At 43.2% G+C, this 13870-nt stretch overlaps 1 protein-coding gene across 2 annotated transcripts in view; it reads left to right on the top strand.

The window, feature by feature from the left end:
• ZFYVE19 (zinc finger FYVE-type containing 19) overlaps window positions 1-13870 on the top strand; it is a 61367-nt gene that overhangs the window by 1948 nt on the left and 45549 nt on the right. The window contains exons 3-6 of one of the 2 annotated variants that reach the window (XM_069729896.1): window positions 346-402; window positions 5330-5487; window positions 11247-11392; window positions 11870-11978. In XM_069729896.1, the coding sequence (XP_069585997.1) occupies window positions 346-402; window positions 5330-5487; window positions 11247-11392; window positions 11870-11978 (470 nt within the window). Of the gene's footprint in view, window positions 1-345; window positions 403-5317; window positions 5488-11246; window positions 11393-11869; window positions 11979-13870 lie in introns of both variants that reach the window. The other variant, XM_069729887.1, reaches the window with a different exon arrangement.

Here is a 13870-nt window from a genome sequence, read left to right on the forward strand (position 1 = left end):
TCGTAGCTTTAGCTCGTTGGTGTGTCTGCCTTGTTCTTTAGTGCTTTGTTATTCTGATCTTTTGCTGCCCGACCTTGGATCTTGCCTTTGACCATCCGTTTGCCTAGCCCCTTTTGTTTAAATCCGCCAACTCCCTGGAATTCTGACCTCGGACTGTGACCTGTTTACGCCATTGCCTTGCCCGTCTATTTATGGCAAACTCTCTTGGTATTTGACCCCGCACTCCTTGACTCCCATGCCTCACGGCTTGTCAGTGAAAAGTGTCACATGTCCCCATGACAAAGTCAAATAAGTATTTCTGTTGGAATGTCCCACCTCCAACTTTTGTGTGTTGTGTTTTTATAGTGCCGTGGCACCAAGGAACGATGCATCAAAGTGGTCCCCACCAGAGAATTACAAGAAGTAAGTTAGACACAGTGTATGTCGCCACGTTCGGGGTTCTCCTCCCATCTCTGTATCCTGGCGTCCAGTAATGATGATGATTCATGAGTCATGTGATCACTGCAGCAGTAACCTCAGTTGTGTCAACTGCAGCATTTGATTGGTTGTATAAATCATTGCTGAAGGCCTCACGGGAGCAGCGAGGAATCAGTAAAACAGGTACGGCTTGGTTTCATACCATTCAGTGATTGGTTGGAGCAGTCACATGGCTGTCTCGGAATGCCATTGCTGATCAGTAACATGGATATTATTTAGTTTAGCATTTTATACCATTCGAAGTTCTTGGTACAAAATATTTCAAGGCTCTTGACATGTTTATGGTTACAAGACAGTTGCCTTTCTCTAGTCATTTTCTTCCTCCGTTCTCTGCACTGAGAATCTGATATTGGTGGTTCGTCTCTCCAGTACAGCCAGCATTTTGATTTTTTTTTTTTTTTTTTTTTTTTTTTTTTTGTTCACTATTGTGATGCTGGTTTCAAAAGGATCACATACAGGAACAAATCTGCAGTGTCTCTCAATTGATTCCCCCCCCCCTATGGAAAATTGTTGCAATTGTTTATCATTTATGTTTTTTTTTTTTTTTTAAACTGCATAAATGCTGAGATTTTAGCTTTTTAATAAAAATAACAGAGACAAATATTCTGATATTCCAATGCATCTAGGAAAAATAACACAGCTTTGCAATTTGTCTTATAGCTTCTTTGCAGATCTATGTATTTCCATGGACTACTTCTTTATGGTCGGCACATACAACAGCTCCTGGCAAGGGAAGATAAAGAAAACTACGGTAAGTCCCTTATGATAAGTGAGTATACAGATGGCACAGCAGGGGCACACAGGTGCTGCTTTTTTAGGTAACACATTTCCCTGCTTGTTTTATCACAGGAGCGAATGTTTCTGTCACATGTCCAACCCTTCCAGCTCATCATAAATCTAGTCGGTGACATAGGAGCTGATCTTATGTCACTGACTTGATTGATTTTATGATGAACTCACACGGCTTGGTAATGCAGCATAAACACTTGCTCCTGTGGTAAAACAGGCAGGGAAATGTAACTTCAGAAAGCAATAGTTGTGATCCCCTGCTGTTCCATCGGGTCTGTATACTCACTTATGATAAGTGACTTATGATTTCCCCCTTCACCCTGCCCAGGAGCTGTGGTATGTCCTGCCCATGAGTAGGAACATCAGTCATTACACTGTAGGTAGCAGTGGCACAGTTATAAGATCATCTTTGCACAGGAACTTTTTTTTTTTTTAACACATCTAATTATAATGATGTAATATTGTTTATTCCAAGATCTATTAATTCATTTGAGGGACAACCCCTGTGAATGGTAGTATATATATATATATATATATATTCTTGTCTAGCATTGACAGTTATGAAACCTCGTAAGTGGCTTCCAAACCCAGGCTTTTTTCTCAGTCTATTTGCTGCCTTCAGCCTCTTTGATATCAGAACTTTCTCATTTTCCCCATTAGTAAGGACCATAAAGGCCAGTATCTCTGTAAACATATGGTGGATTAAAAAAAAAAAAAGACAACGGTCACTATAAAGAGGCTCCACTACATTCTCTCCGTAATAAAATCAAATCCTATTTACAGGAACATAAATTACCCACTCTGCCTGAAGGTGATCTACTTGATCTTGAAAAGGAATTCTCAGTGGAAGAGGTATCTGAGACCATCGGCGCCTTGAAACAGGGCAAGAGCCCGGGCCCTGATGGGTACTCAGCAGGCTTTTACAAGTCATTCAACACACTGCTTAGTCCAATTCTTCTGAAGGCCTGTAATTATGTCTCTCTTGGGGGCTCGTTCCCTACACAGGCACTCATCGCTCACATAACAGTTCTCCCTAAGCCGGGCAAGGACCCTTCTACGTGCGATAATTACCGCCCGATCTCTTTAATAAACCTAGATATTAAAATATATGCAAAAATGTTAGCCAATAGACTATGTCCCCTTTTACCAAAACTAATAAACCAGGACCAAGTGGGCTTCGTTCCAGGTCGAGAGGCGAGGGATAATACAATCCGAACTATCTCTCTAATTGACAGAGCGGGCAGAGAGGGGGACCCCCTGTGTATCATGTCAATTGATGCTGAAAAGGCCTTTGACCGGGTCCATTGGGAATTTATTTCTCAGACCCTAGAGGAAATCGGCCTAAAAGAAAACATGCTGCGTAGGATCTCCGCCCTGTATTCTTCCCCTAGTGCTCAGGTCAAGGTAAACGGCACACTATCGGATATGTTCCCGATCAGAAACGGTACAAGGCAGGGGTGCCCACTCTCTCCCCTCCTATATATCCTAACAATGGAACATTTAGCTGTGGCCTTGAGAAACAACCCATCAATTAATGGTATAAAACTACGTTCTGAAGAGCATAAGCTAGCACTTTTTGCAGATGACATCCTGCTATATATTACGTCCTCCTCCACGAGTCTACCAAACATCATTTCGGAGCTACATAAATTCGGCCACCTAAGTAACTTCAAAATGAATTCCCATAAATCAGAAATCCTAAACATTTCACTCCAACTCCCTTTGGTGGATCAATTAAGGAAGACCTTCCCATTTAAATGGTGCTTTGATTCCCTTACTTATTTAGGTATTAAAATAACAAGCAAAATGTCTAAACTGTTTGAAACCAACCTTGCACCAACCCTACGGAAAACAAACTCAGACTTGGAGAAGTGGCACAAGCTCCAATTGTCCTGGTTGGGTAGGATCAACGCAGTTAAGATGGACCTCCTGCCTCGCCTCTTATATTTTTTCCAAACAATCCCCCTATACCTACCAGCTTCCTTCTTTTCCCGCCTCAAACAAATAATCACTCGTTTTATTTGGTCTCATAATCGGGCACGTATTTCATATACAACAATAAGTAGATCTAAACTGACGGGTGGATTGGGCCTCCCGGATCTCGCGATTTATAGTTATGCATCAATGGGAACTTGTATCCTGGACCTTTATCACAGTAAAAACAACAAAAAGTGGGTAAACCTAGAAAACGATCTTAATGGATGCGACTCCCAAGTTGTTCTTTGGACAGGAGGCAGGGGGCTAGGACCAGGCACCTACATACCCTTCCTCACGCGAAACATATTGCAGCTTATTAAAAACCGAAACAAGGACCTTCAGATCACAACTCTCCCGGGTCCCTTAATTCCAATCTATGACAATTCTGCTTTTCCGGCGGGACTGAATAGAGAGACATTTCCAAATAAGAGAAAAGATTCCAAACCCATCATCCACGACTACTTAAAAGAAACTGGTATGAAGTCCCTTCGGGAATTATTCCCAGAGGAGGAATCTCACTCTGTTGATTGGTTCTTTTATGAACAACTAAAAAGTTATATCCACTCAATATCTAAACAAGCCAATATCAGCAGGCCGCTAACTTCCTTTGAGATGCTTTGTATATCAGCAAATCCCCCGGATCATACTGTCTCGCTGCTATATAAAATCTTCCAAGAGGGGAGGGCTCCACTGCAGGGTTGGCCATTGTTTTTCTCGAAATGGGAGGACGATCTGGGAAGGCCCTTGTCATCTGAAGACAGGGGAAAAATTCTTCTCTTCTCGTCTAGATCGTCATTATGCGCGGTATCACAGGAGAGGAGCTATAAGATTCTAGCAAGATGGTACAGATGCCCCGCCATGGTGCATGCGGTGTTCCCCACGACTCCTGACACCTGTTGGAGATGCTTAAAGGCAATAGGCTCTTACATGCATATCTGGTGGGACTGCCCCCCCATAAAGGATTTGTGGTTGGCCGTCTTTGAACTTCATAATAAGCTGTCTATCACACAGATCCAACCTTCACCAAGTATAGCATTGTTGTCTCTATGCGACTTGTCAATATCTAGGTTCAAGAGGGGTATCCTCAGACACTTTCTTACCGCAGTCAGAAATCTGATCCCTCGGTTTTGGAAACAAGAAAAATTTCCTTCCCGTCCAGAATTTGTGGCAGAACTTAATAACATTTATAGAATGGAGCAGCTGATAAACCAGTCACCACTCACCAGGTAACGCAGAAAAAATCTACAACGTATGGGCCCCCTGGATCGCTTTTAGGGAAACTCCTGAACTAGATCTCTGGGTTTCCAGAACCCGACACATTATATAGCTTATTTTCGTGTACGTCCGGGCCATTTCTTGACATGCGTTCTGTCCGCTGGGGTGCGGAGGCAGCCACACTCCTTCCCTGAATTTCCCACACCCTCTTCCATCCCTCTCTTTTTCTCCCTACCCTCCTTTCTTTCCCCTCTCTGACTTTCTATGTTTGGCCTCCCTATATCCAGTTCTATTATATATGTGTGTATATATATATGTGTGTGTGTATATATATATATATATATATATATATATATATATATATATATATATATATATATATATATGTATATATGTATATTTGTATAGTAAATGAATACAAAGGAACCTATCAATGGTTACCAACTATCCCGGCTGTTTTCTATTGTTATTACCTCATAATCTCAGGACAGCCAATAGCAGTATCAATCAGAAAGTTAAATTATAAGTCTTAAATGCTGTAACAATGCTCCTCTTGTTTGACTTGTAATTACTGCCTATCATTGCACAGATTTTCCAGTTTGTATTGTTTACCTTTATTCTTTATTGCTGTGTTCAATAAAAATGATTTATACAAAAAAAAAAAAAAAGACAACAAGCAAATAAAACAAAACTGAAAACTCAGGAGAAGTGGGAATAAAATGAGAGCAAAAAGGGTCCACGTTTGACCTGGTGCCAAGTCCTCCTTAAATGGAGCCTAATTTTACATGATCATACTCTAGCTTGGGATTTTTTTTTCTTTTTTCTTATGTACCGGTATGTTGCTGATAAAATAAAAAAGTCTTTATTTCAGGAGAATGGCAGCCTTGGAAGCCAGGCAAAGTGAGCAAAAAGACACACAAAGAGGTGAAGGGGCATTACATGCTGGAAACACCAGGTATCAGGGGTTGTCACCAGAGGACCAGGCGATTTCGGAAAGACTGGCAAAACTCAAACAGGACACTAAACCTAGTGAGTAGGCCTACATACTTGAATCTGATTATTTGTACTCAGTATGTAAATGAAATGACATATTTTCAACAAAATCAAGTAGAGTAAAATCTGCATAATTACGGTAACTCTTACACTTCTAGGGCACAGGTTTGACAAAATAGGCCCTGAATTATAAGATCTATGTTACATCCAGTACTTGTCTTTTCTAAAAGGAAAACTCGCTTTGTTACCCATAGCAACCAATCACAGCACAGCTTTCATTTTTCCACAGCAGTTTTATGAAATGAAAGCTCCGCTGTGATTGGTTGCTATGGGTAACCAAGACAATTTTTGATAAATGAGGCCCTAACTGTATAAGCCACCCAGCACTTTATAATCATGGGTGCCTTCATGCAATTTTTGCATTGAATGTTACCCCTTTAATTAAAAACAAAAAATGCATTGAAAAGTGTCTAAAAAATCAGAGTATCCTGACCTGTTTATATGAGGTGTAAGGAATGGGCAAGAGTTTCCGTGCAGAAATAATTAAAAGTAATTAGAAAAACACGGCACTCCTGGAATTCTGGTGGTGCACAAGTAGGATAACCAAATGCATCAGCTGTGATGTAGAAATACTTGGCACTCGTATAGATGTGTTCATGAACATATTTATTGAGTGAAGAAATTCCAGAAAATTAAGAGACGTTTCGGTCAATACCTGACCTTCATCAGTCATCCGGATAGAGGAGATCTGTATGGAAGTGTGCCGTGTCCATTGCTAACATGCTGGATTTTATTTCTGTTTATATGATTGCAATTTCCCTCAGCACTTAAGGCTTTCCAAGCACCGGACTTCAGAGCGAGTGAGCTCACTCTTTCCTTTCTTTACTACATCCCTTTCCTCCCCAAAAGTATAACCCCCGCATCCCTTAAAAATGACTGTAACAGATTGTGATCCTTTTCCCTGTTGTCGCTTCCTTTCCGACACATGACAGGCGCGATGCACACATAACAAGCACGATGCACACAACCAGGAATGAAAACTAATTTTTTCCAGTCACCTTCCACGACAGCAGCATCTGAGGATGTCTCCCCACCCTAATGGGGGACAGGAAACACAAAGATGTTAAATACCCCTCCCCTTCCTGCAACCACCAGTGTATTCCTGGCCCCTATGGGGCATGAAGAGGTTTTAGATGGTGCTGCCAGGGCCGGCGATCGGGAGCACCTTAAGGATTTTCATATGCCAGGCAGCTGAGGTCGGGGGCTCCACTCTGCTCCTCTAGGGGCTGCTCCCGTCTCCATGGCTCACATGCGACTCGGGACTTTCTCGCGCCTCCTCGGGTGGTAAAGCGTGAAGGTGATGTGCAGCCAGGGTCCTCCTGCAGCTCCTTGGCGTCCTCCTCCTCTGTGCGGCTGAGTTCTGTAGTTTGCTTCCAGATGCGTTCCATGCGCTAACACACGCGCGGCCGGCTGGTGTTGGTGTTCTCTGGGTCAGCAGCCATATTTGGGGGGGACCGGGAGGAGCACAGAATCACACCGGGACCTCGTTTTTCTTTAATTCCTGGTCGATGTAGCCTCCAGGTAGGACACACTGTTTACGTTGTTCTGTGACTAGGTGACGGAAGACTGACCATATGGACGGCGACAAACCTTCCCTGTCTGCATCTGCAGAGCCCAGCGTCCACCCTCCTACTGTAAATAGTGGTGTAGGTCCCTTGCTGTCCCGGTTCGCATGATTTTATGGGTGACGTAGTATACCTCTTCTCTCTCTTTTGTTAGGGAGACGAGGTCCCTGCCCCTAAGAAGGATAAGGTGCCCAGCCTCCAGTGCGGGGTGTGTGCTTCCACGCTTCCCTCTTCGTATAAGAAGCTCGGTCAGCCTTGCATGGATGATGTATTGCGTGCCGAACGGCCCTCGACAGCATCAAAACCTTCATCAAGCAGGAGGTTCAGACCTCTATGGCAGCCTTTTCCTGGACCCCAGTTCCACAACCCCCTCCTCCTAAAAACAGCAAGTTGGCACCCATGGAATCTGTCTCTGGCGAAATCCGTACCTCGGGTTCAGAAGATATTTGGGAGAATGAGGGTTCCACTTACACTCCCAAGTCCGAGAATAAAAAATATTACTTTTCTTCCAAAGATATGGAAGAGTTAATTAGTATAGTGAGAGGTACCATGGGAGTTGAGGAAGAGGAAATGAGATACTCCATACAAGATGATATGTTCGGAGGGCTGAAGGCTAAAGATCAGAAAGGGTTTCCCACCCATGAGAATATTAAAAACCTTGTCCTTCATGAGTGGGGCTTCCCTGAGAAAGGGCTTAGCGCCCCTTCAGAGCTGAGGAATCGCTTCCCCCTACATGGAGATTGTTCCCTATGGGAAATCCCGAAAGTGGACGTGCAGGTGGCCAAAAAGACGGCCCTTCCTTTCGAAGATGCGTCCCAGCTCAAGGATCCCATGGATCTGAAAATCGAGAGCTTACTTCGGAAATGCTGGGACACATCCACCAATATACTCAAAACGAACGTGGCCAAGATCACTATTCCACTGGCTTCGTACATTGGAGGATCACCTTACTCAGGTGACTTCAGAGAGCAACGGGGTTCCTTGCTGATGCTTCTGCTGAGTTTATCCGGGTACTGGCAAGTTCCACAATTCTCGCCATCTCGACCAGAAGAGCACTATGGCTGAAGTCTTGGGGGGGGTGATCTTGCCTCCAAAACTAAACTTTGCTCCATTCTCATTCAAGGACACTATGTATTCGCCCCAGTCCTAGATGAGATTCTAGAAAAAGCCACCTATAGAAAGAAATCTCTTCCCGAGCAAAAAACTTCTAGGAAGCATTTTTTCACCCTCCCCTTAACCAGCCTCCCAGAGGGAGTTCAGGGGGAGAGCAAAACAGGCCGATGGAGTTATTCCAAAGGTGGTAAGGGGAAAACATCCTTGTCCCCCCACCACCAACAAGCCCCGGACAAACAGTGATTGCTCTCCGGTCGGGGTCGACCATTGGACTTCCTCACTCAGTGGCAGTCCGTCTCCACAAACAAATGTGTTCTCCACACCATACGGGATGGTTTGAAACTAGAGTTCGAGAGTCCTCCCCCCTCAATGCCTGAGAATCGCCTCCCTGCAGTCTCCTCCTCTTCAAGAAACCTTGCAGTCAGACTTGCGAGGTCTACTTCAAGCAAAGGTGATCTCTCGAGTTACACACCTGGAGATAGGCAGGGGCCACTATTCCCGCCTGTTCCTAGTAATGAAGCCCTCAGGAAAACACAGGGTCATCATAAATCTGAAACCCCTGAACCAGGTGGTCAAATACAGACAATTAAAAATGGAATCTATCAAATCCGCAATCCCTCTCATTGGACGGAACTGGGTGATGGCTACAGTAGATCTGAGGGACTCCTATTATTATGTACCGATCCGTCCGGACCACAGGAAGTTCGTATGGTTTGCAGTTTCCCACGATCACCAGGTCAGCCCTTACCAGTTCAATGTCTTGCCGTTTGGCATTTCATCGGCACCACGGTGTTTACCAAGATCATGGCGGAGGTGGTAATCTTCATCCGACACCAGGGGGTTTGCATCATCCCATATCTGGACGATTTTCTCATCGTAGCACCATCCGCCCCTTGTTTGAACATGGATGTGGCGAAAACCTTGGAAATCCTTCATCAAGGAAGAAATTTCTGGGAATTCTATTTGATTCAGAAAAGAGAACCTCCTTACCCAGGGAGCGTCAACGCGACCTCATACAGAGGATCTCCAGGTTCAGAGATCAGAGGTCGCCAACCTTGAGGGACTCAATGTTTATTCTGGTATCACTAACATCGTGCATCTAGGTGGTCTCCTGGGCACAAGCCCATACACGACTCCTGCAATCTCATGTGCTGATGTAGTCAAAAAAAGCATCAAAATACACTGACCAAGAGAGTGCCCCTTCCCGGTCATGTGAGATCAGCTCTTTTATGATGGCTAAACTGCCGAAATCTCCAGCAGGGAGTCAGCTGGGATCAGCTTCCCCTGAAGGTACTCACCTCAGACACCAGTCAGAAAGGCTGTGGTGGAGGGATCTTATTTCCAGGGATCGTGGCCCCCAGTCATCAGTTCCAGCTCATCAAACTTGAGGGAACTGAAAGCAGTGGAGGAGGCATTGAAAACATTATCAGCCCTGATCCAAGGTCACCAAATGCGGGTTTATTCCGACAACAGGACCACAGTGGCCTATCTCCGGCACCAAGGAGGTACGAGAGCTAGTTTGAAATCAATTGCTGCAAGGATTTTTTTTTTTTTTCTGGGCAGAAAAAGATCTTTTGTCCATTACAGCGGTACATCGAAAGGGATTGGACAATGTCCAGGCAGACTTCCTCAGCAGGAAGGATGTCCATCCGGGAGAATAGTGCCTGGACCCAGCGGTCTTTTTGTCCCTGACCTCAAGGTGGGGGAATCCCGATGTAGACCTATTCGCCAATGGTCAGAACGCAAATGTGGGGACATTCTTTTCCCTCAGTCCTGCGAACGGAGCACAAGGTGTAGATGCCTTCTCCCAACCTTGGTGGTTCAGCCTGGCATCTGCCATCCCACCAATTCCAATGCTAGCAAAGACCCTGCAGAAGATCCGGTAAGATCGAGTCGCCATGATCCTGTTTGCTCCCATGTGGCCATCAAGAAGCTGGAACAGTGCTCTGATGAACATGGCGCAGGAAGGTCCTCTGCACCTACCCCAGAAGGTTGACCTCCTTTAACAGGGTACTCATGTACAGCACCATGGAATCAATGGTGCTATATAAATAAAAAATAATAATAATAATAACAGGGTCCCCTACTATATCCAGACCTGAGCAGATTGAACCTTGCGGCCTGGCTACTGAACCTAGAATCTTAAAAGCTAAAGGGCTCTCGGGTGGAGTAATGCAAACCCTCCAGAAGAGTAGGAAGCCACTGACCAACGCCATCTATGGCAAAGTTTGGAAGAGATTTTCATCTTGGTGTCTCCCGGATACTCCTGACTCTCTCCATCCCAACCGCGCAGAGGGGAGTTACAGGCCCTATCAGTTCAGGAGCCCTACTTTAACTATCACTACAGACAGCATTATCCTTCGATTAGATCCCTCCTTTATGCCTAAAGTAGTCTGACTTCCATAGAGGTCAGAATATCGTGTCAACCTCATCTGCCCAAATCCGTCTAATGCGAAAGAAGAAATCTTTCACACCCTTGATGTTCATAGGGTGGTTCTCTATTACCTCCAACAGACCGAAAGTTGGAGGCTTGACCAAAACCTATTTATTCAATTCTCAGGACGAAATAAAGGCAAGAAGGCAGCTAAATATACCATTGCTAATTGGATCAAGCAAGCTATCTGTCTGGCTTATTCATTGTGGAATTTTTCTCCTCCTGCATCTCTGAAGGCCCATTCTACTCATGCAGTGTCAACATCGTGGGCAGAGAGTGGGGACGCATTTTCTGAGCAGATATGCAGAGCCACCACCTGGTCGTCCGTCCATACGTTCACCAGACACTTGTGGTTTCAGGAAGGGGAGGGTATTTAGCCTCTTTGTGTTTCCTGTCCCCCATTAGGGTGGGGAGACAAACTCCGATACTGCTGTCGTGGAATGTTCCTAGAAACCGAATTACCGGTAAGTCTAATTCTATTTTTTATGGGTAAATTTGCAGTTAGAATGTATAATTGCTGTGGATGAAGTAAAGCTGTGACGCTGGCAAGGACAATTTTCAGACTAACCATCATAACAGAGTTTGCCTACATATGATGGATATACTCTTTTTACATTTTATAGAAGCTGTTGCCTCCCTGGCTGAAATAGAGTCCAGGATGGAGGCTTTACGGAAGGAAACCCAGGCACGTGCCCCTTCCTTACAAGAGATGGAGGAACGGTTGGCTGTGTTACAAGGGAGGACACTGCCTTCTACAGCAACCAAGCTGGTAGGAATGTTTTCTGCTTTAGGACCATAATGTAGTTCATCCGAAAATGATGATTTTACAGCCTTTTTTTTTTTTTTTTTTTTTTAATCTCTGCCCCAGGAGTTCCTATTAGATCTGTGCCAAACATTTTATTAGTCAGAGCCAGCACTGTAGCAGGAGGACAGAGGGATTATCCTCCATTATATATTCTATAAATCGATTAAGATATCATAAATAGTCTACATTATAAGTTCATTAAAACTGTAAGGCCTGTGCAATAATCATCAGTAACTGTGATTGTAGTTTGTGTCCCCCTTCCCTGCATGAGAAACCTGTTTGGGATAGTCCATCAGAAGTTTTGTTGCCTCTGAGTGAAGCTTACGGTAGATCTCTATAAGCTTTCAATTTTAATTAATTGCATTTATTTTTCACATGGTATCTTTTTAATGTTTTGTTTTTTTTTTGTTTTTTTTTTTAATACCTTTTTCCAATTTGTAGCAACATCAACCACCCGATGTTAGAAGCCAGATGCAAAAAGTTGACGACTTGCTAACCCAACTGAAGGATGAGGTAGCCATAGATCAAAATTGTGACCCGGATGCTCGAGGTACCTCCAAACAAAAGAAATATACTTGTTAAATTTACTTCATGTGTGTGTATATACTGTGTGAATTTACAGGAAATATTTAAAATGCGTTGAATTTCCTTCAAATTCAGATTTGTAAGATCCAAGAATAATGATAATCCCGCAGTTGTTCCTAGCACAGGACCTCACACAGTTCAGTTTTGTTGTACAACATAGTAGAGTTTTTCCAAGGAGAAGTTTTATATTTTATGATCCCTTTTGATCGTCCAGTGCCTATCCAGTCCCATTGATGCCAGATCCAAGGGAACATGTCAGTCCTCTTCATGCTGCTCTCTGTAATGGCAGCCTGAGCCTTTGCAGTCTCTATGGGGATGAACTATTGTTAAAGCGTTGCCCCCCCCCCCCATTTACTTAAATGCACATATTTGGGGCTCAAAATAATTGGGTTCCATAAAAAAAAAATGCACAGTTTTGCTTTTATACGCTCTTTTTGTTCTGTACATTCAACTTTTTGATGTGATCTGTGCTCAAAAATCAACTGAGAGGAGCTCTGAAAAAGACAAGAGGAAGGATATAAAAACTCTCTTGTAAGAATATCTGAATGAGCTCACTGACCTTTTCTCAGTGAACTCATTCTGCAGCTAGCAATAAACATTGTAGCATAGAGGCTATAGAAGGCAAATAGTGCAAAATTTTTAATGAAACCCAATTGCAAAAATTATTTTTAGCCCAACATACATTCATATAAGTACATTTAAATAAATTATTCTCCAAAGTGGAAAGCCCCTTTTTAATACATTCTTTCGGGCACTATGCAGTGGGCATAATGTCCACAGCACGTTCACTATGAGTCTATTAAAGGGTCTCGCCGCTGTAAGGGAAAGCTGAACGAGCACTTACTAGTGAAGTCCACTTATTCCTCTGTTAACCACTACTTCTAACATGTCTCTGTGACTTGTCAAAAAATATTTGAAACGATCGTGACCCTATAACGTGACATGTCTGGTGTTAAGGGGAAAATCCTATCTCGTATATGTTTGTGCATAGCCACATAATATGCCATAAATGTATAGAAGATATGGATCCCACCAATAGGACCTTCTTCTACCATAAGGACAGGGCCTGATGACTGCAATTTATTAGCATGATAAAAACTTTGTTGAGAGTCCTTCTTTAAAGAGAGCCTGTCACTTTAAAAATGCAATCTACTCTGCATTCATCATGATATAGAGTAGAAGGATCTGAGCAGATTGATATATAATTCTGTGAGAAAAGATATGGGATAATCTGTGTTTTCATCATTTATACCTCGGCTCTTTCTGGGACTTTCTGTCCAGTGGGCAGTCCCATCAGTGACTGACAGCTACGTCTGTATAAGTGTACATGTAGAGATGGCTGTCAATCACTAGTAGGACTGCCCACTGGACCTAAAATTCCAGAAAGGGCAAAGTTATAGATTCTGAAAAATGTAGTTTAGTTACTCTTCGCAAGGAACTTCTCACCATGAAAATGCACTCCAATCTGCAGGCACCTGGTTATAGAGCCAAGGGAGATGAGTAGATTGGTATATTGTTTTGTGAGAAACATTCAGTATAACTTTTTTTTTTTTTTTTATTTACTAAAGGCTCCCAATGCAGGAAAGGAAATTACACAAACTTTGATCACAGTTACTGATGATTATTGGACAGGCCTATCACAGTTCTAATAAGCCTATTATGAAGAAAATGACTGACGGTTTCTTAGCTCATTTAGAGAGTAGAGGATAATGACTCTATCCTCCCAGTAGACAAGGCTAGTACTGTCTATATCTACCCATGTGATTTTCTATTGATGCATAATAGGATTTACATATTAATAATTCCCTGGACATTGCAAAGTTATGAATTTTTGTAATATACTTAATTAACTTATTT

The sequence above is a fragment of the Ranitomeya imitator genome, chromosome 1, assembly GCF_032444005.1.
Source record: "Ranitomeya imitator isolate aRanImi1 chromosome 1, aRanImi1.pri, whole genome shotgun sequence".
Taxonomy (NCBI): Eukaryota; Metazoa; Chordata; class Amphibia; order Anura; family Dendrobatidae; genus Ranitomeya; species Ranitomeya imitator.